This window comes from Panthera uncia, chromosome E1 (genome assembly GCF_023721935.1).
Source record: "Panthera uncia isolate 11264 chromosome E1, Puncia_PCG_1.0, whole genome shotgun sequence".
Classification (NCBI taxonomy): Eukaryota; Metazoa; Chordata; class Mammalia; order Carnivora; family Felidae; genus Panthera; species Panthera uncia.
In genome coordinates, this window is record NC_064814.1 from 7,900,303 (window position 1) to 7,921,594 (window position 21,292).

Below are 21,292 nucleotides of genomic sequence, written 5' to 3' on the forward strand. Positions count from 1 at the left end.
TGATCTCAGGCGCAGAAAGCCTCGAAAGACAGCTTTGTCTTTTGTAATAGAATCATCTCCCAGAGAGGGGGTGTTGTTCATCAGAACTGGGTGATGATATTCGAGATCAGACAGGAGCTGCCGGGCCTGGCTGTCGGGGGCTTGGGCCACTCGGTTCCAAGCACCAACACAGAGTGGGCTGGTGTCTGTGGCCACGGGAGTGGGTGGAGAGCCGCTCAACGAGTTTCCTGTCTCCCCCAGACCCATGGCAGGGTGCCCCGCAGCACGTTACGTAGGGCGTAGGGCGTCTAAACAGGACGGACTTTTCCGCGAGCAGGAATGAGTTCTCTCCCACCTCCACTGGTCTCCCCCTCAATCCTGCTCAGAGTCCCGAATGCATCGCTCTGGTTTCTTCCCCACCTCCCAGCCTGACCCTTTGGACTGGGTCTGGGTCAGCCAGACCCTCTGGCTGGTCTCCCAGCCAGACCCTTCCATCTGTCCTATGGGATGGCATGTACCTGAGAGAGCACGCACACCAGGGGGAGGGGAGACCAAAGACAGGGCACCCCTGATGCTTCTCGAGAGGAAAGGCCTGATGGGACAGGCGCCTGGGTGGCTCAGTCAGCTAAGCGTCAGACTTCTGCTCAGGTTGTGATCTTGTGGTCGGGGTTCGGGGGACAGAGCCCTGCACCAGGCTAGGCACAGTCAGTGAGGAGCCTGCTTGGGATTCTCTCTCCTCTCTCTGTCCCTCCCCTCCCCCTCTCAGAATAAATAAACTTCTAAAAAATCATAAAAGAAAAAAAAAAAGAGGAAAGGGCTGAAATATACGCTGGTTAAACCAGAGGATATTCTCCTTCCTCCTTTTCTCACTCTGGCTGCAGTGCGGACTCCCTCTCCCTGTCTCTCCCCCCTCACCTGGTAGCCAGGGCCCCAAGCTGGGCTGAGGCTGCTCCCTGGAGGTGGCATTTTGGCCTCACTCCCTGCCTCCGCTCTGGACAGCCCAGCCCTCCCCCTCCCCCCGGTGCCTTCACAGGTCAACCACTCTCCGAGCTTCTCCACCGACTCCTGGCTGGATAAAGAGGTGAAAGACAGTCTGCTATATGACACTTTGGTCCTGATCAACCTGGGAAGCTGTGACAAAAAGAAAGTCTTGGAGGAGGAGAGACAACGGGGGCAGTTCCTGCAAAAATGTTCTCGGCAGACCAGGTACAGAGGTGCCCCGAGACCCTGGAGACCCCACTGTCTGTGACTTCCCTGCTCCCAGTAACACTGGCCTGGCCTGGTCCTCGACAGCCTACTGGTTATGTGGCCTTCATGTCACTTCTCTGAGCCTCAGTGTTCTTTCTGTGAAATGGAGCCAGTGATACCTAAGTGGAATTAAATGAGATAAAAGTTCATCACAGTGCCTGGCACGATAGGGTGTGTTAGAGACCGTGAGGAGTCTTGCCTGCTGGGGGCAGGCAAAATGAGTGAAGGGGGTTAAAAGCTACAAACTTCCATTTATCAAATAAATAAGTCATGGGGATATGATGTAGGGCATGGCGACTATAGTTAGTAAGACTGTATTGCGTGTTTGAAAATTGCAAAGAGAAGCACCTGGGTGGCTCAGTCGGTTAAGCATCCGACTTCGGCTCAGGTCGTGATCTCATGGTTCGTGAGTTCAAGCCCCACGTCGGGCTCTATGCTGACAGCTCGGAGCCTGGAGCCTGCTTCCGATTCTGTGTTTCCCTCTCTCTCTCTCTCTGCCCCTCCTCTGCTCGTGCTCTGTCTCTCAAAAATAAATAAACATTTTTTTTAAGTTAAAAAAATAAAGAAAGTTGCTAAGAGAGTAGATCTTAAATGTTCTCATCACAAGAAAAACATTTTTGTTAACTGTATGGTGATAAATGTTAAGTAGACTTATCGTGGGGATCATTTCATGATATATAACAATATCGAATTGTGTTGTACACCCGAGAACCTAACAGGGTGGTATATGTCAATGATATCTCAATTAAAGCAAATGATTGCATTTAAAAAAAGAATCTTGTCCCGAGTTGGTGGGGAGGGAAGTCAATTCTAACAAATGATAATCCTATTTGGAAAATTAGCTTATATGTGCAGAAAGGGGCCTTTTGAACATTTTTACCGTGAGCATTTTTTTTTTTTTTTTTTTTTTTTTTTTTGTACTTAAAAATAGGAGATTGGGGCACCTGGTGGCTCCGTCGGTTAGGCTCCCAACTTCGGCTCAGGTCATGATCTCACAGTTCGTGAGTTCGAGTCCCGCGTCTGGCCCTGTGCTGACAGCTCGGAGCCTGGAGCCTGCTTCGGATTCTGTGTCTCCCTCTGTTTCTCTGCCTCTCCCCCGCTCACGCTCTGTCTCTGTCTCTCAAAAATAAATAAATGTTGGGGCACCTGGGTGGCTCAGTCGGTTAAGTGTCCGACTTCAGCTCAGGTCACGATCTCGCGGTCCGTGAGTTCGAGCCCCGCGTCGGGCTCTGGGCTGATGGCTCAGAGCCTGGAGCCTGCTTCCGATTCTGTGTCTCCCGCTCTCTCTGCCCCTCCCCCGTTCATGCTCTGTCTCTCTCTGTCTCAAAAATAAATAAAACCTTAAAAAAAAAAAAAAAGAAAAAGAAAAAAAATAATGTTAAAATTTTTAAAAAATAAGAGATTTAGTTATAGACAGAACTATATCCCGGATATGAGTTCATTAAATATAAGATGAAGATTCAGGGATCACCAATCCCCAAATTAAAACCATTCCTTCATTTTTGCCGAAAGACCCATTGGTCTGTCCTACCCCATGTTACCTGTTGGCAGGAGCGAGTGCCCCCTGCTCCCCGAGTGGCAGCACCTGCCTTTAAACAGGGGCCTTCATTCTGCGGAGCGATTCTCGTGTCTGAAGAGCCTGAACTTGGTGGAAGAAATGCCTTTGTGGCTTTTCAGATCCCCCTGAAGCCCCTCTCTTCCCATGAGCAGAACCAACCCTTGGGGGGGGGGCGGGGTTGGGCTTCTGACGCGGAGGCAATAGCATCTACGTTGTGACAGCACTGTGTTTCTCAGGGCACTTTTGCGGGTGCCCCGTCTTCCCTGTGAAGACAGGTGGGTAGCGGGGGGGGTGTTATATGGTCCTGTCGTTGGAGCTAAGGAGACCAAGCGTCTGGGAGGGGAACTGACTTGCACGAGGTCGCCCCGCCGGGAAGTGACAGGTCTGGAGCCAAGAACCCAGGGAGCGTGCCGCTTGGGACTCCTCCGGGCTGCCTTCCACTGAGCTGGCTCTGTCTCAACTTCTCCAGGAGGAGGCAGCCTCCGTTAGGGAGGAGCCGGGGCCCTCCCCTGAATCATCCTCTTGGTCATGGCTTGGCCCCCGGATAAGCTCCGTGCTCTCGGTCTCCCTGCTGTAAAAGGGACTCATCATTCCTCCCTCTCTGACCTCCAGCTCCCCGAGGGGCTGTGAGGGAGAATGAGATCATCGCAGCTCATAAAAGCTCAGCCAAAGAAGCCCTCACATTTAGCCACCTCTCCAGAGGAGGGAAATCAAGGCTGCAAAGGGGGACGTGGCCACAGTCCGCCTCCTCCGACCTGAGCCAAGGGGAAACTGGGATCTTGTATGACGAGAGACCTTGGTGAGCAGTCGGAAAGACTGTCCTAACCAGCGTTTAGTGCCTCATGACAACGGCTGTCCCGAGAGGGCTGGAATCAGTCCCGCACATTTATTTAGCAAATACGGGTTGACTGCCGTTGTGTGCGAGGCCTCCGCCTGGCCCCAGGTGACATCCAGCTTGGCACGTCCCTTCCTAGAAAATCTACAGCAGCCTTGCATTCTGTTCCCCAACAGGATCGAGGAGGTCAAGGGTTTCCAGGCTGTGTGGTTAGAGAAAACTGAGAAGTACGAGAAGGAAAACTGTGGAGGGTTCCGCCTGATTTATCCTACTCTGAATGCGGAGAAGTATGAGAAGTTTTTCCAGGGAAACAGCTCTCTCTTCCAGAATACTGTTGCCTCCAGGGCTCGGGAGGTGTATGCCCGGTAGGAAGGCTCTGGGTGAGGTGGGTGGGTGTCAGGGTGGGGGGGACATTATACTTGACCTTTAGGGTGACTGGCCTGGCACAGCGAGGAGGGTCTTTTATTTATTTATTTTTTAAATTGTTTAATGTTTATTTATTTTTGAGAGAGAGAGACACAGCGTGAGCAGGGGAGGGGCAGAGAGAGAGAGGGAGACACAGAATCCGAAGCAGGCTCCAGGCTCTGAGCTGTCAGCGCAGAGCCCGATGTGGGGCTCCAGCCCACAGACTGTGAGATCACGACCTGAGCCGGAATCAAGAGTTGGACGCTTAACTGACTTAGCCACCCAGGCGCCCCACGAGAAGGGTCTTTGAGCTTCAGTCCCCAACCTGGGAGTTGCCAGGGATATATTTGCTTTGGTCTCACAAGGACCAGGAATGCTAAGATACCCCGGTGTGGGGCGTTAAGTGGATACGTGGCTGTTTCTAGAAACTCGCCCCTGAGAGAGGCACCCTCACCCCTCTCCAGAATTCCCAGTCCTTCAGAACTCCTGAATCCCCACAGGTAGGAAACCTAAGAGCTGGAAGGGACTCATCCTGTCCCGTCTAATCCCTACCCATCACTCGTTTTATGGAAGGGGAGGTCAGAGCCCAGAGGGGTCACATAGCAGGTGATGGCAAAAGAGAGATCGGAATCTCTGTCTCCTGACCCGGGTGACCAAGTTAGTCCCACTACGTCATTGGCCAGAGAGGTGTAGTGGTCCAACACGGGGGCCCCTTGGTTTGGCCGCCTACCCCGACCCTCTTCCCGGCACCTGCCACGCGTGGCCTTTGGCCCGTTGGGAAGCGGAGACAGAGACAAGGGGGTGGAGCCCCGTAGAGCCGCTTGCTTTGCGTGTCTCCCTGGATGCTGTTCCCCAGGCTGGGAATGGTCTGGTGGGAGGAATGCCTCCCCCCTCCCCCCACCTCCTGCTCTGTGCCCTGCAATGTCATGGATGCAGGCCGGACGCGCTGGGGGAAGGACATGTGGAGCATTGCCCTTCTTTGCCGAGTCTCATCCCCCCCCCCTCGGGGGACAATAACCCGCATTTGCAGCCCACCCCTCACCTCCCTGACGCTCGCTGTTCCTCACGGACAGGCAGCTGATCCAGGAGCTGAGACTCAAACAGGAGAAAAAATCCTTCCAAACGAAAGAGAAGAAGGCAGAGACGCAGGGGGAGTCGGCCGGCGAGCGAGCGAGGGGCAAGAGCGCGAGGAGCTGGCCACAGAAACCACAGCAGGAACACAAGGCCACGGCCCCCGTCTCCAGACAAGTAAACCCGGCGGGGAGGGGCGCCCGTGTGCCCAGCACCCTTCCTCGGCTGGGGCCGGTCCGTGGGGGGCTGCTGAGGAGGCCCCTGCCCAGAGCCCTGACGCACTAAAGGAATGGGGGGCTGCATGGAGGGCTGGGCCCCAGGAGGCAGGGGGGCCTGGAAGTCACAAGGAGCCTGGCGTCCTTCAGACGCTCACCAGCCCTCCAGTGGGAGTGAAAGCAGCTAGGAGGCCAGGCACGGTCCCCATGTAGGCCGCGGGCTCCGGGCCCACTTGTACTCATAGGTCCCACCTCCAGCTTGGGTTGGAATGCTCGCCTCCAGCAGGCCAGGGGCACAGCTGGGGTGGGGGTGGGGGTGGGGCGCAGAGAAGAGCATTAGGGACGCAGGACCCTCCCCGTTACATGGGGTGACTGACCACAGCTGGGTCCTTCCAGCCTGCCCGCTGCTCAGAGTGATTGGCCCAGCCCCGGCCTGTGGGCCAGCTGTCCAATTGTCCTACCCTCTGAATCTTTGGATTCCCCCTCTCTGCCACACTGTCTCTTCTGGCTCGGTGGAAGGACTCACGCTGGCTTTTTGGACCATCTCCTTTTTCTCCAACACTCGCCTGAAGGGGCAAGATTAGAGCAGGATCTTTTTTTTTTTTCTATGTTTTTTATAACTTTGTTAGGGTCGTAGGCCCTTTGAGAATCTGATAAAAGCTATGGAACCTCTTGCCAGAAAATATACAAAGGTACCGTTTTAAAACTGCAGTCTTTGGGGCGCCTGGGTGGCTCAGTCGGTTAAGCGGCCGACTTCGGCTCAGGTCACGATCTCGCGGTCCGTGAGTTCGAGCCCCGTGTCGGGCTCTGTGCTGACCGCTCGGAGCCTGGAGCCTGTTTCCGATTCTGTGTCTCCCTCTCTCTCTGCCCCTCCCCCGTTCATGCTCTGTCTCTCTCTGTCTCAAAAATAAATAAACATTAAAAAAAAATTAAAACAAAACAAACTACAGTCTTAAGTGGCTCAGAGATGCCATGAAACCATCCATGAGCCCTCTAGAACCACGGATTAGAGACACTTTGGTACCAATTGCTTTCCTTCTCTTCTCCTTGGCACCTACCCTGGGTGCAGATGCATCTGGAAATGGACACAGCTGGGTTCCCACGGGCCGTGTTTGGTTTCCTCCCTTCCCAGAATCTCCAGCCATTGACGTTAGTGTCCTGCACACCTGAGTTGCTCTTGAGTGTCAGAGATGCAAAGACAAATGAGACAGACAGCAGCCTCGCCCCGGAGGCCCCCACAAAAGAGGCCGGCCCTGCACGGCGGCACACCTCTGCACCTGACCTGAGGCACTCGAGCCTTCTCGGCTGCCCGGGGCTGGAGCTCGGTAACCCCCTCTCCAGAATCAAGGAGGTCAAGTCCGCCTCTGCAGTGAACATATTCACCAGCACTGAGGTGAGTAGAGTCCTCTACCTCCCCAGAGGGCTGAGCTCAGGGGGCGGTGGTAGGAGGAATCTTGCTTTCTGGTCCCTTCTCTACCCCTGAGTCCTCACTGTCTGTCTCTGAGTGAGCCACTCAAGCCTCGATTTCCCCACCTGGGAAGCCCGAGTTGTGGAATAGCATACCTGCTAAGAGAACGGACCCTTACTTCTAGGGCTTTTCAAATGTTAATCACAGGCCCACCAAGCGCTGGGTCACGACTGTACTTTAACTACTGGAAAAGCTTCAGCGTTGTTGGGCCTCGGCTCGGCCCAAGTGCAGTATAGAGCGGTGTAAGTGTTTTTCAAGTTTCTAACCATAGCCCACAGTAGAAATCCATTTTATTTCATCCGTACGTAGACACACACTGAAAAAAAATTTTCCAGAAAAGTGCTTAGGGGGGGCTCCTGGCTGGCTAAGTCGGGGGAGCAAGCGACTCTTGATCTTGGGGTTGTAAGTTCAAGCCCCATGTTGGGTGGGGAGATCACTTAAAAGTAAAATCTTAAGGGGCGCCTGGGTGGCTCTGTCGGTTGGCCGTCCGACTGCGTCTCAGGTCATGATCTCGCGGTTTGTGAGTTCGAGGCCCGCGTCGGGCTCTGTGCCGACAGCTCCGAGCCTGGAGCCTGCTTCGGATTCTGTGTCTCCCTCTCTCCGCCCCTCCCTTGTGCATGCTCTGTCTCTCTCTCAAAAATAAACATTAAAGGGGCTCCTGGGTGGCTCAGCCGGTTGAGCGTCCGACTTCGGCTCAGGTCATGATCTCTTGGTCCGTGAGTTCGAGCCCCGTGTCAGGCTCTGTGCCGACAGCTCAAAGCCTGGAGCTTGTTTCACATTCTGTGTCTCCCTCTCTCTCTCTGACCCTCCCCTGTTCATGCTCTGTCTCTCTCTGTCTCAAAAATAAATAAATGTTAAGAAAAAGAAATTTTAAAAAAACATTAAAAAAATTTTTTTAAAGGTTAAGATGGTAAATCTGTGTGTGTGTGTGTGTGTGTGTGTGTGTGTGTGTTTATTTTACTGCAATAAAAAAAAAAAGAATAAAGAGTATGAATTAGGATCTGGCTGCCTCTGTTTGGATACTTGGATCCTGGAGTCTCCTACATGACTTTTGTCTAGTCACTCTTATCTCCCCAAGCCTTAGATTACTCATTGAGAAAAATGGTCATTTAATAATAATAACTACAGAGGATTACTTTGAGTGTTAAATGAAAGAATTGACGAAAATATTTCGGGGCACCTGGGTGGCTCAGTCAGTTACGTGTCCGGCTCTTGATTTGGGCTCGGGTCATGATCTCGTGGTTCATGGGATCCAGCCCCACGTCGGGCTCTGAGCTGACCACACGGTCCCTGCTTGGGATTCTCTCTTTTCTCTCCCTCTCTTTCTGTCCCTCGCCAACTCGCACGAGTGCTCCTGCGTGCGTGTTCTCTCTCTCAAAATAAATAAACTTTAAAAAAAAAAAAAAGGGAAAAAGAGGTTTAGAGTGGTGCCTGTTGCACAGGACTCCGGAAGCATTAGCTGTTATTTTAATTTTTTTTTTTTCAACGATTTTTATTTATTTTTGAGACAGAGAGAGACAGAGCATGAACGGGGGAGGGGCAGAGAGAGAGGGAGACACAGAATCGGAAACAGGCTCCAGGCTCCGAGCCATCAGCCCAGAGCCTGACGCGGGGCTCGAACTCACGGACCGTGAGATCGTGACCTGGCTGAAGTCGGACGCTTAACCGACTGCGCCACCCAGGCGCCCCGATTTAGCTGTTATTTTAATATTCATGTGACTTCTTAAGACTGCCTCTGTTCTCTTCTCATTAATCTAAGACTTTAAGCGGTACTGCTTACTCTAAAGAGGTTTTCAAAAAATAAGACAACAACATTTTATTGTCTTTTTTTTTTCTTTTTTGGATTTCATATGCAGAGGGCTGATTCAGTAAAAATCCTTGGTTCATTCAAAGCCTTTGTGTCTTTCATTTACTTATTTTTTTCTTTTTATCTTTATGCTTATTCACCATCTTTGGTTAGTGTGTTTCTTGGCAAAGTAGAGATTTTTTTTTTAATGTTTATTTTTGAGAGACAGACAGACAGAGTGTGAGCAGGTGAGGGACAAAGAGAGAGGGAGACACAGAATCCGAAGCAGGCTCCAGGCTCTGAGCGGTCAGCATAGAGCCCGACGCAGGGCTCGACCCCATGTACCTCGAGATCATGACCTGAGCTGAAGTCAATGCTTAACCCACTGAGCCACCCAGATGCCCCAGTAGTTTTTTTTTTTTTTTTTTAATGCATGCACTTAAACTTTATTTAAATGTGATTGGGTTATTTATCTCATTCTATGACCCAGTCTTTTTCTTGTTGAGCCCTGTTTTTTTTTTTTTCTTTTCTTTTTTTAAGATTAAATTTGGGTGCATTGAAATGCTCAAAATTTTTTGAAAAGTTTATGTACTTAAGTAATCTCTCTACCCAATGTGAGGCTTGAACTTGAATCCAGAGTCACATGCTGTTCTGACTGAGCCAGCCAGCCACCCTGAAATGGTCAAATCTTAACTGTACGATTCTGATAAATAAACACATCTATGTAACCTCTATCCCTGTCACAGTGTAGAAATTTCTGACATCTCCAGAAAATTCCCTCCTGCCCTTTTCCTGGCAATTGTCCCCCTCACCACCCCCCCCCACCCCGTTCCCTGTGTCCGTCATTCAAGGACAAGGGATCCTGACCCTGGCTTTTTTGACCTTGGACTATTTTGCCTATTCTAGAATCTTATATAAATGGAATAAAATAGTACATATTCTTTTGTGTCTGTCTTCTTTAGCTGAATATTATATCTGAGATCCATTCATGTTGTTGGGTATATCAATAGTTGGTTCTTCATTGCTGAATTATAATCTATTGTACAAATCTACTGCAGTTTATCATTCTCCTGTTGATGGACATGTGGGTTGTTCCCAGTTTTTATTTTTTTATTGCTACTATGATTAAAGTTTCTATGAACATTGCTGTACAAGTCTTTGTGGACATATGTTTTCATTTCTCTTGGGTAACTACCTAGAAGAAGTTTGCTAGGTCAAGGTGTAGATCTATGTCGAACTTTATAAGAAACTCCAAAATCTTTATTTAAAGTGATTGTATCATTTGTACATTTCCACTGACAATGAATGAGAGTTCCATTTGTCCCTCTGTCCACATTTGGGGTTATCTGCTTTTTAAATTTCAGCTACTCTACTGGCTATTTGTGATTTCACTTTGTAGTTTTAATTTGCAGTGCCCTGGTCGTTAACTGTTTTGAGACTTTGTCAGGTGCATGTTGGTCATTCGTATTATCTTTCTTTGTGAAGAGTCTGTCAAGTTTTTGCTTCCCTCTCTTTTAAAAGTTAGGATTTTTTATCTTTTTATTATTGACTTGTAGGAATTCTTTGTATATCCTGGAAACCTGCTTATTCTTTTCCTTTCCTTTTTTTTTAAGTTTTTTTTTTTTTTTAATCTTTATTTTTGAGAGAGAGAGGGACAGGGCACAAGCAGGGGAGGGGCAGAGAGAGAGGGAGACACAGAATCCGAAGCAGGCTCCAGGCTCTGAGCTGTCAGCACAGAGCCCGACTCGGGGCTCGAACTCACAAACTGCGATATCATGACCTGAGCCGAAGTCGGACACTTAGCTGACTGAGCCCCCCAGGGGCCCCATGGCTTCTTTTTCTTACTCGTGCCTTTGATTCGTGAAAGATTTTAATTTTGATGAAGTTTATCAATTTTTCTCTTATTGCTTTCTGTGTCCTATTTAAGAAATTTCATGTACTTCCAGGTCATAAAGATGTGCTCTTAGTTTTTTCCTAAAAGCTTTATAGCTTTAGCTTTGTGTATAGGTCCATGATCCATTTCAAATTAATTTTTGGGTATGCTTGGTGATGGGAACCAGGGTTTGTTTTTCCCATATGTGTTGCTATTTTGAACACTATTTTTAAAAAATTTTTAAAAAGACTTTTTTTTTTTTTTTGAGAGAGAGAGAAAGAGAGGAGGCAGGGGAGGGACAGAGGAAGAAGGAGAGAGAGAATCTTAAGCACCCTCCATGCCCAATGTGCAGCCTGATGTGGGACTTGATCTCATGACCGTGAGATCATGACCTGAGCCGAAATCAAGAGTCAGATGCTTAACCAACTGAACCACTCAGGCACCCCTCTAACACTGTTTATTGAAAAGGCTTTCCTGTGGGATGCCTGGGTGGCTCAGTCGGTTAAGCATCTGACTTCAGCTCAGGTCATGATCTTACGGTTCATGAGTTTGAGCCCCACATCAGACTCTCTGCTGTCAGTGCAGAGCCTGCTTTGGATCCTCTGTCTACCCTTCTTTCTGCCCTCCCCTGCTGGTTTTTTCTCTCTGTCTCTCTCAAAATAAGTAAATAAACTGGAGCTCCTGGGTGGCTCAGTTGGTTAAGCATCTGACTTCGGCTCAGGTCATGATTTCCCCATTCGTGGATTCGAGCCCCGTGTCAGGCTCTGTGCTCTTTTATTAGGCACACGTTTGCAATTATTTTGTCTTTTTGGTATATTGACCCTTTTTTCAATCATGAAATAAAATCCTCCTTATCCCAGATAATACTCCTTGTGTAAGGGTCTATTTTGTTTGACATTAATATAACCACTTCAGCTGATTATGGTTAGTATTTGCATGGTATGTCTTTTTATTTTCAACATTTTTTTCTCATTATATTTAAAGAGTATCTCTTATAGGCAGACATAAGTGGATCTTGCTTTTTTTAATTTTTTAAGGTTTATTCATTTTTCAGAGACAGAGACATAGTGAGAATGGGGGAGGGGCAGAGAGAGAGAGGGAGACAGAATCTGAAGCAGGGTCTGAGCTGTAAGTACAGAGCCCTGTGCTGGACTCAAACTCACGGACCATGAGATCATGACCTGAGCTGAAGTCAGACATTTAACTGACTGAGCTACCCAGGCGCCCCGGATCTCGTTTTTTGTTTTTTTTTTTCTTTTAATCTGGTATAATAACCTCTGCTTTCTAATTAGGGCATTTACTCCATTTTCATTTAATACAGCTATTAATACCATTGAATTTAGAGCTGAACTTTTGTTGTTTGTTTTCTATTCATCTCTTCTGTTTTTGCTTTTTTCCTTGTGTTCCTCCTTTTCTGCCTTCTTTTGGGCTAGTTGAAAATTGAATTTTTGTGGGCTGCCTGGGTGACTCAGTCAGTTGGACATCCTACTCTTGGTTTTGGCTCAGGTCATGATCTCATGGTTTGTGAGTTGGAGCCCTGGGTCAAGCTCTGCGCTGACAGCATGGAACCTGCTTGGGATTCTCTCTCTCTCTCTCTCTCTCTGTCTCTCCCCCTTTCTCTCTGCAGCTCCATCATGCTTTCTCTCTCTCTCAAAAACAAATAAACTTAAAACAAATAAAGGTTTTCTTTAAAAAACTGAATATTTATAGGGCGCCTGGGTGGCTCAGTCGGTTGAGTGTCTGACTTCGGCTCAGGTCATGATCTCGCGGTTCGTGAGTTCGAGCCCCGCGTCGGGCTCTGTGCTGACTGCTCAGAGCCTGGAGGCTGCTTTGGATTCTGTGTCTCATTCTCACTCTGCCCCTGCCCAGCTTGTGCTCTGTCTCTCTCCCTCTTAAAAAGAAACATAAAAAAAAAAAAAAATTAAAATTAAAACCCTGAATATTTGTTAGTTTTAATTCATTCATTTAGTTAGTTAGTGATAATTTTTGCATTTTTTTAGTGGTTGTTCTAAGGATTGCAAAATGCATCTCCAGCCTGTCAGAATCTACTTAAGAGGTAATGGATTTCATTCTGAATATAGGAAAATTATTCCCTCTTTTGTGCTAATGTACATTATAAATCCCACAACACAGTGTTATAAATTTTGCTTTTATTAGCTTTACTTTTTTAATTAATTTTTTATTATTTTTTAATGTTTATTTACTTTTTTTTATGTTTTTGCTTATTTCTGAGAGAGAGAGACAGAGAGAGAAAGACAATGTGAGCAGCGGAGGGGCAGAGAGAGAGGGAGACACAGAATCCAAAGCAGGCTCCAGGCTCTGAGCTGTCAGCACAGAGCCCGACGTGGGGCTCAAACTCACAAACCGCGAGATCATGACCTGAGCCGAAGTCAGATGCTTAACTGACTGAGCCACCCAGGTGCCCTAAACTTTATTTTTAAGTAATCCCTACCCCCACTGTGGGGCTTGAACTCAACCCTGAGATTAAGAGTTCCATGCTCCGATCACCTGGGTGGCTCAGTCGGTTAAGTGTCTGACTTCGGCTCAGGTCATGATCTCATGGTTTGTGAGTTCGAGCCCCGCATTGGGCTGTGAGCTGACAGCTCAGAACCTGGAGCCTGCTTTGGATTCTGTGTCTCCCCATCTCTCTACCCTCTCCTGCTCATTCTCTGTGTCTCTCTGTCTCTCAATAATAAATAAACGTTTGAAAATTAAAAAAAAAAAAAAGAGTTCCATGCTCCAATGACTGAGCCAGCCAAGAGCCCCCAAAATTTTGCTTTAAACAGTCATAATATTTAAAAGAATTAAGAGGAAAGGCTTAAAAAAGAAAAGTTCCATTATCTTCCCATCTTCTTTTTCTTTTTTTAATGAGAAGTCAACGGTATCCATAATATTGTTTGCTGTATATAATGTGTCATTTTTCTCTGGCTGTTCCCTTTATCTCCAGATTTCAGCTCTTTGACTGTGATGTGTATGGGTATCATTTCCTTTTGGAAGAGTCTCTTTTTTTCTTTTTCTTTTTTTTAAAGAAATCTCCACCCCCAGTGTGGGGCTTGAACTCACAACCTCGAGATCAAGAGTCGCGTGCTCTTCTGACTGAGCCAGCCAGGCGCCCCCATCTGGGTGCCATTTTATTTGTATTCGTTCTGCTTAGGAGTCTTGAGCTTATTGGTCTTGTAAATTGCTGTCTTTCACCAGGTTCGAGAAGTTTATGGTTACTAGTTCTTCAAATGTTTCTTCTGCCTATTTCATTCCTCTCTATTTTACTGCCTCTATGACCACTCTAGGTACCTCAGAGAAGAAGAATCATACAACGTTTATACTGTTGTGTTGGACTTACGTTACTTAGCATCACATTTTCAAAGTCCGCGCATGTTGCAACATATATCAGAATTTCTTTCCTTTTTAAGGCCGAATAGTATTCCATTGGATGCATGTGCCACATTCTGTTTCTTCTTTCCTCTGTTGGTGGACAAATGGGTTATGTCCACCTTTTGGCTATTGTGAATAATGTTGCTGGGAACATTGGCGTATACACTTTTTTTGAAAAGGAGCTATCTAATAACTCATTCGGTATGTATACCTAGAAGCAGAAATGCTGAGTCATACTGTATTTGTAATCTTATTAACTGTTTCTAGATGGTTCACCAAAATGGCCATATCAGTCTACCTTCTCATTGGCAGTGCCTGAGTGTCCCTGAATACCTATTTTTCAGATGAGCAATCTCGAGTGTTTAAAATCTCTCTTGTATTAAAAACAACAACAACAAAGAAAGTTCTGTGGACGCCCCCCCTCCCCGATCCTCTGCCCTAATGTTTGTTTAACCAATTCCTGGTGAGGAAACCATTTGACTTAATCTTTCTTGCTGCTGATGAGCTTGGCTGACTTTGTTGGAATCCAGAAGGCATAGGAAGGAGCCCTAGGCTTCGACAACCTCATTTTGGGCTATTTTTCTCTTCCAGCCCTTAACCTCAGTGGAAACCTCCCCAGATTCCACCACCCAGGACTCAGACTCTCCGGAGTCTCTGCCTAGCATGACCGCGAAAACCAGCTCTGAGTGCAGTAGCCCCAAGACGGACAAGGCGGTCTTGAAATACAGGCAGCACCACATCTCCCAGCACCTCCTCCAGGGGAAAATCTCGAAAATTTCTCTGCCGACAAATTCCCAGAGCTTCTTAGGAAATCTGAACCAGAGCTGGGCTTTGCTGAAGAGTGACACGAGGAAGCAGAGTCTGATGTCAGAGCTACTCACCAGGGTTCCCCTGAGGGAGAAGCTGTCCCTGTTCCCAGCTCAGGACAACCCAAAGCTGGTGCTGAGTAACAAGTCACGTGAGTGCCAGCGCGCATGGCATGTGCCAAGGGCCTAGGGGGTGGAGCCACCAACGGAACCAGTCCTCCTCTTTGAGGAGTGGCCATTCTGGGGTGGGGGACGCAGCCCCTGCCCTCAGGCAGATGGGAGACCCCAGCCTGATGGTGGAGTCATAAGCCGTGTCCTTAAGGAGTCTCTAGTCTTACCAGAAACACAAAAAAAGGCAAAAAAAAAAAAAAAAAAAGTATTTTTCTTTTAAATGTTCATTTATTTATTTTGAGAGAGGGACAGAGAGGGAGGGAGAATGCGAGCGGGGGAGGGGAAGAGAGAGAAGAGAGAGAGAGACCCCCGTGAACTGTGAGATCATGACCTGAGCTGAAATCAAGAGTCTGATGCTTAACCGACTGAGCCACCCAGTGTCCTGGGACCTTTTTTTCTCCTTTTAATGTCTTATTTATTTTTGAGAGAGAGAGAGAGAGAGAGAGAGAGAGAGAGCAAGCGGGGGAGGGGCAGAGAGAGAGGGAGACCAAGGATCTGTCTGGGCTGACAGCAACGAGCTCCATGAGGGGCTCGAACTCGTGAACCCAGAGCTCATGACCTGAGCTGAAGCCGGATGCTCAACCCACTGAGCCACCCAGGTGCCCCGCTCCCCCCTCCCACCCCCAATAGAATGCTTTTGACAAGTACCCTGTTCAATTTCCTGCTTCTCATTCAAATGAGCTGCATCCAGCTGAGTCACAGGGTATTGGGTGAGGGGCATTCAGTCTGGCAACAGGAAGAGAAACTACTTGGAGGAGAGGAGTGGTGGCTGATTTGGATTGAGGAACCTCAGGCGGTTTGAGGCCAGGGGACCCTAGTGGGAGGTGTGCCGAGTCCAGCGGCACACGTCGACGATGCCAATGACTTTGCCTTTCCAGAAAACCACTCCCTGCCCTGGGAGTGCTGCTGGGGCGGCCAAAGCTTTGGCAGGAAGAGGCGGCTGCACGTGTCCTCCCTTGTCCTCCTGCACCATCGTCCGAGCTACAATGTTTCTCTCAAGGATCTGCTGGTGGTCGCCACCCCAGCCCGACTGGATCCGAGGCCTGGCCGAAGCCACGGGGGAAGCGTCCAGTCACAGCCCGATCGCTGGCCCAAGAGGATGTGAGCGGAACCAGGTAGGTCCGCCCATATTCCCTTCGCGTGCTTGCTGATTGGCGGGCACCACAGGTACGTATTTCTGGAATGTCGGATGGGCAGGTGGACGGCTGGAGTGATAAAGGACACGCGTACTAGAGCAGGGGTCCGAGTTCTGGGGCTTTCTTTGGTCAGTGTCATACCTTCCACACGTCAAGGCGACGTACCATATCTCACGTGATCCTCAGGTCACATGCTGCGAGGTTGGCACGAAGACATCATTACTTTGTCCTCAACTGGCAGATGAAGAGAATCAAGGTTTGGGGACATTAGACGACTCGCCCAACCTCACACAAGTGATGGGTTCTGGACAAATAACCCCGTGTTTCTTCCTCTCTACCGCGCTGCTGTGAACGGAGAGCCCATCTTGACCCGTGGGAAGAAAGGAGCCCTGCCGTGTTTCTACTTAAATCACTATGATCTCATCATCCTTCCTCTGGAGCCACTTTCACAGTGGATGGGTCACTGAGTCGAGGCCTTCAGAGATGTCAACCGTTGAGTTTTTGGGAGATACGTAGCCCCTTGTGTAGATTTTAAGATGATTAAGAGAGGGGCACCTGGGTGGCTCAGTCAGTTGAGCGTCCGACTTCGGCTCAGGTCATGATCTCGCGGTCCGTGAGTTCGAGCCCCACATCGGGCTCTGTGTTGACAGCTCAGAGCCTGGAGCCTGCTTCAGATTCTGTGTCTCCCTCTCTCTCTTACCCTCCCCTGCTCACGCTCTGTCTCTCTCTGTCTCAAAAAAAAAAAAAAAAAAAAAAAAGTTAAAGGAAATATATACACATCTTTTTTTTTTTTTTTTTTTCAGAATCAGACCGGATCTCTGCCATTGTTTCCCTTTCCACGTCGTATTCCCAGGAAATGATTTATCTTTTCTTAAAGTGTCTACAACGTCCATAGGATCAACGGAAAGTTTTATTTCCTCATCTAGATATCCTGGTCTTACAACTACCTCCCATTAATACCAGTGGGCCAACAGCCTTGCCTTTTGTGCCCTCCCAGTTAGCTTCTGGTGCTGAAGGACCGTGACTTATGAGAAGTATTGGAGCTGCCCCAGGATCCACCCCAGCTGCCCCACCAGTGGCATTCCTACGGGTCCCTCAGATGGCATCGTCATCCAGAACACTCCCCCCCACCGCCCTCCCCTCCCCCCCAGGTAGAGCAGTGTGAAGGGAGGCATGTTTCAGGGAAGGTCTCAAAGCTTCCAGGGATGCAAAGCCCCCCGTCCACCAACAGGCCTGTGTCAGTTGGCTTTCAACCTCGAAGAGAAAAGACAGAGAAAGGGCCAGGCCTGAATGGAGAATTCTGAGCCCTGAATGGAGAATTCTGAGCCCTGAGACCAGACCTCCTCCCACCCCAGCCACCTCTGTGCCACCTTTGTGCCCCCTCCCTCACCGGTCCACATCGATCCTGCTGATGGAGAAAAAAGTGAGGCGAGAGTGCCCAGCGTGCAATGTTTCTTCCATCAACCTGCAGAAATGACGCATCTTCCCCTCAAGTGTGCATTAATAAATTGCCACGCTCAATGCTAGGGTGGTGAGCCTGATCCAGAGGGGGGATGGGAAGGGGGAAGGGGGAGAGATCGTTCTCGCAAGCAACTCCTTGGTAAGAAAGCTCCAAATTCACTGAAAATGCATCAGGAGCCTTTGAAGAATTTCTTTGGATGAATGGTAGGCCCTGCCCTCCTTGCTGGGAGGCTAGTGCCCAAGGTGGCCCTTTGCGCAGGGGGCGGGGAGCACGGTGGCTGCCGTGTGCCTGTCCAGCATCAGTTCTGGCTAGACTCCGGGTGTAGCATTTCATTCTGCCAGTTCATTCTCTACCCTCTCCAAGGAATGTGATCCAAGATTTTGCCCCTCTTGTTCTTCCTGAGAGCCCAGGAATGAGGAGCTTTGGAGGCGGGGCGGGGGTGGGGGGTTGGCGCAACGGTGGAAGAAGGGTGAGGTCCCAAGTCAAGAACCTGCTTCCCAATGTTGATGCAGCTTTGCTTTATGAATTCCTACTGGCACGAATTTCTGGCCTCAAGGATGCCAGGGGGTTCTGGGATACTTGAAGCACACACAGCTCTCCTCACTCAGTTACCCAAAAGAGTGAATGGAGAAGCCATTTGGGTCCCGCTGTGAAGGACACGCATACACAACACCTTCATCCCCACCTAGGCGCCTGGCGGGCTCACTCAGAAGAGCATGTGACTCTTGATCTCGGGGTTGTGAGTTTGAGCCCCACATTGGGCACAGAGATTATTGAAAAAAAGATTAAACCCCCTTGGCTCGCCCTTTCCCAATACCATTGAGGACCCTCCAAGTAGATGGACTCAAGGCCAATTTTTCCATTGTCAATTTTCAGGCTATACGGATCATAGCCTGGCCCACACAAAAGATGTAAGCCTTGCTGAAATAGGGCTTTCTGGAATGTCTACAATCTCTCCCCTTTTCTCCCTAGTCACCAGCCCCAGCCAGTCAAGGTTCCTGAGCTGATAAAAAGGAAGTCTTTTAATGAGGTGAAGTCAGAACGATTTGTCTTTCTAGGGGATGATTTGGTGCCCACACCTTTGATCCCAGAAACGGGCTCAGCTTCATGGGCGTGCAGTCTGTGTTGTCTCACATGGCCTTGCACTTGGTTAGATGCTCTGTTGTCACCCTCTTGAAATTCTATTTTTTTTTTAAATTTTTAACGTTTATTTATTTTTGAGACAGAGAGAGACAGAGCACGAACAGGGGAGGGGCAGAGAGAGAGGGAGACACAGAATCGGAAGCAGGCTCCAGGCTCCGAGCCATCAGCCCAGAGCCCGACGCGGGGCTCGAACTCACGGACCGCGAGATCGTGACCTGAGCTGAAGTCGGACGCTTAACCGACTGAGCCACCCAGGCACCCCTTGAAATTCTATTTTTAAAAAATGTTTGTTTATTTATTTTGAGAGAAAGAGAGAGAGAGAGAGTGAGCAGGGGAGAGGCAGAGAGAGAGGTAGACAGAGAACCTCAGGCTCCGTACTAACAATGCAGAGCCTAATGCGGGGTTCAAACTCATGACCCATGAGATCGTGACTTGAGCTGAAATCAAGAGTCAGACGCTTAACCACGGGAGCCACCCAGACGCCCCTGAATATTTTTGAACAAGGAGGCCCGCATTTTCATTTTGTACCCACCACGTTATGTAGCCAGTCCTGCTTAAGAGACTTCAACAGCTCTGGGTTATCCAAAGAGAAGGCAAAATGGCAGGCCCCACCCACTCCTGCCGGTTCACCCATAGGGCCCCCGCCAAGCAGCCGTCCGCCAAATGCTCCTGCGGGACAAAATAAATGCTCGTGGCAGACGTTGCCCCCGTGGCGTGTGCAGTGGAAGAAGACAAGCCCACAGATAGCTAGCCTGACTTAAGTGCCACTAATAAAGAGTGTCGTTAGATGAGAGGGGGAAATGCCCTCCCTCCCAGCAGGGAGGATCAAGTGCCCTTCTTTGGAAGAGGTGATATTTGAAATGGCAGGAAAAGAAGATGTTTTTGGGGCGCCTGGCTGGCTCAGTCGGTAGAGTATGCGACTCTTAATCTCAGGGTCGTGAGTTCAAGCCCCACGGTGAGTGTGGAGCCTACTTAAAATTAAGGGCGGGGGGAGATAAATATGATTTTTAAAAGTGGAGATGAGGGGCGCCCGGGTGGCTCAGTCGGTTGAGCGTCCGACTTCGGCTCAGGTCATGATCTCACAGTTCGTGGGTTCGAGCCCCGCATCGGGCTCTGTGCTGACCGCTTGCTCAGAGCCTGGAGCCTGCTTCAGATTCTGTGTCTCCTTCTCTCTCTGCCCCTCCCCCGCTCATGCTTTGTCTCACTCTGTTTCTCAAAAATAAATAAATGTAAAGAAAAAAAAAGGGGGAGATGAGGTGTGGTACTGAGGCACAGCATTGTGGAAGAAAATAAAAACACCCCCGAACGTGGTCAAGAAGTAAAGTCTAGTCGGTTGAGCGTCTGACTTCGGCTCAGGTCATGGTCTCACAGTCCGTGAGTTCGAGCCCCGCGTCAGGCTCTGGGCTGACGGATCAGAGCCTGGAGCCTGCTTCGGATTCTTTGTCTCCCTCTCTCTCTCTCTCTCTCCCTCTCCCCCCGCTTGCACTCTGTCTCTCTCTCAAAAATAAACATTAAAAAAAAATTTTTTTTTTTTTTAAATAGACATCTTGGACTGGGCAACTTGTCCAGGCTCAGAAACCACCGGGGCAGCTTCAAGATATGTGTGCTCCCAGTCCCCGAAAACCAGTCAGTTGACCTGGAGGGTGTTGACCTGAATTAGAGAACTCCCTCAGAGGGCTCTAATGCATCGCCGTGTTTGGGGACCACTTCTCTGGCTCACCCCACACTGGACAACGCCTAGCCCACCTCCAACAGGCCAGGCGGGGAAACCTCTCCATAGCCTTAAAAGGGCAACCGCAGATTCTAGTTCTCCATCCACTCTAGCAGGGACTGGAAGTCAGGCCGATTGGCAGCTGGCTCAAGCGTCCTCCCCCACCCGCACTGGATGATTACATGAGCCCAATGTAATCATTCACAACCCTTGTCTTTACAGCTGGCATGTCGCTTAGTTTAATTACAGCACACAGCGGCGTTTCAATTCAAGGAATCGAAAAAAGCAATGAAATGGGTTTTGCAAATTGTTAGGAAGGCAATGAAGACCGTGGAGCTGCAATTTACGAAGCATTGCTTTCAATTATTTTGCATTCTTCAGCCATGACTCTACGTTATTAACCAGCAGCCTGGGAAAGCCAAGCAGGCAGTGCGCCGTGGCCAGGCTATTTTGTGACTCCTGCGTGTGCCCTGCGGGCTGGGGAGGTGGCTGGAGGCTCCAGGAGCTGCCTTGCGGTGGGAGGATCGTGACTGCTCTGAGCAGATGTTCTCCCCATCAGGTACTTGCTACCCACTTGCTATCCGCCGCTACTCTCCAGACGCTCTGACTGGTCTCGGGTGACCTTCAGCAAGGGTCCCCCTTCCTCTTTACTCTGGAACCGTCTACTATCCCCAGAGAACATGAGGAAAGGAATGGGGGGAAGCAAAACAAGTCCTTTCTTTCTTTCTTTCTTTCTTTCTTTCTTTTTTAATGTTTATTTTTGAGACAGAGAGAGAGAGAAACAGAGCATGAGTGGGGGAGGACAGAGAGAGAGGGAGACACAGAATCGGAAGCAGGCTCCAGGCTCTGAGCTGTCAGCACAGAGCCCAATGCAGGCCTTGAACCCATGAACCCAGAGACCATGACCTGAGCCGAAGTCGGACATTTCACCGACCGAGCCACCAGGTGCCCCTGATTTCTTTTCCTGGCTTACTTCCTGATTTCCTCTCAATCCTTGAGAATGTACTTCCTGGGCCACCATTTGAAGTTTTTCTTAGTTTATTTATTTTGAGA

General features: G+C 49.2%; 1 protein-coding gene across 2 annotated transcripts in view; it reads left to right on the forward strand.

The window, feature by feature from the left end:
• The window catches only part of TTLL6 (tubulin tyrosine ligase like 6), a 38,565-nt gene extending 21,121 nt beyond the window's left edge, over window positions 1–17,444 (forward strand). For both annotated transcript variants that reach the window (XM_049635888.1, XM_049635889.1), the window contains 7 exons: window positions 1,013–1,185; window positions 3,797–3,985; window positions 5,099–5,273; window positions 6,444–6,704; window positions 14,402–14,768; window positions 15,666–15,902; window positions 16,727–17,444. In XM_049635888.1, the coding sequence (XP_049491845.1) occupies window positions 1,013–1,185; window positions 3,797–3,985; window positions 5,099–5,273; window positions 6,444–6,704; window positions 14,402–14,768; window positions 15,666–15,892 (1,392 nt within the window). In that variant the 3' untranslated portion in view covers window positions 15,893–15,902; window positions 16,727–17,444. The remainder of the gene's footprint in view (window positions 1–1,012; window positions 1,186–3,796; window positions 3,986–5,098; window positions 5,274–6,443; window positions 6,705–14,401; window positions 14,769–15,665; window positions 15,903–16,726) is intronic.
• The last annotated feature ends 3,848 nt before the right edge of the window (window positions 17,445–21,292 follow it).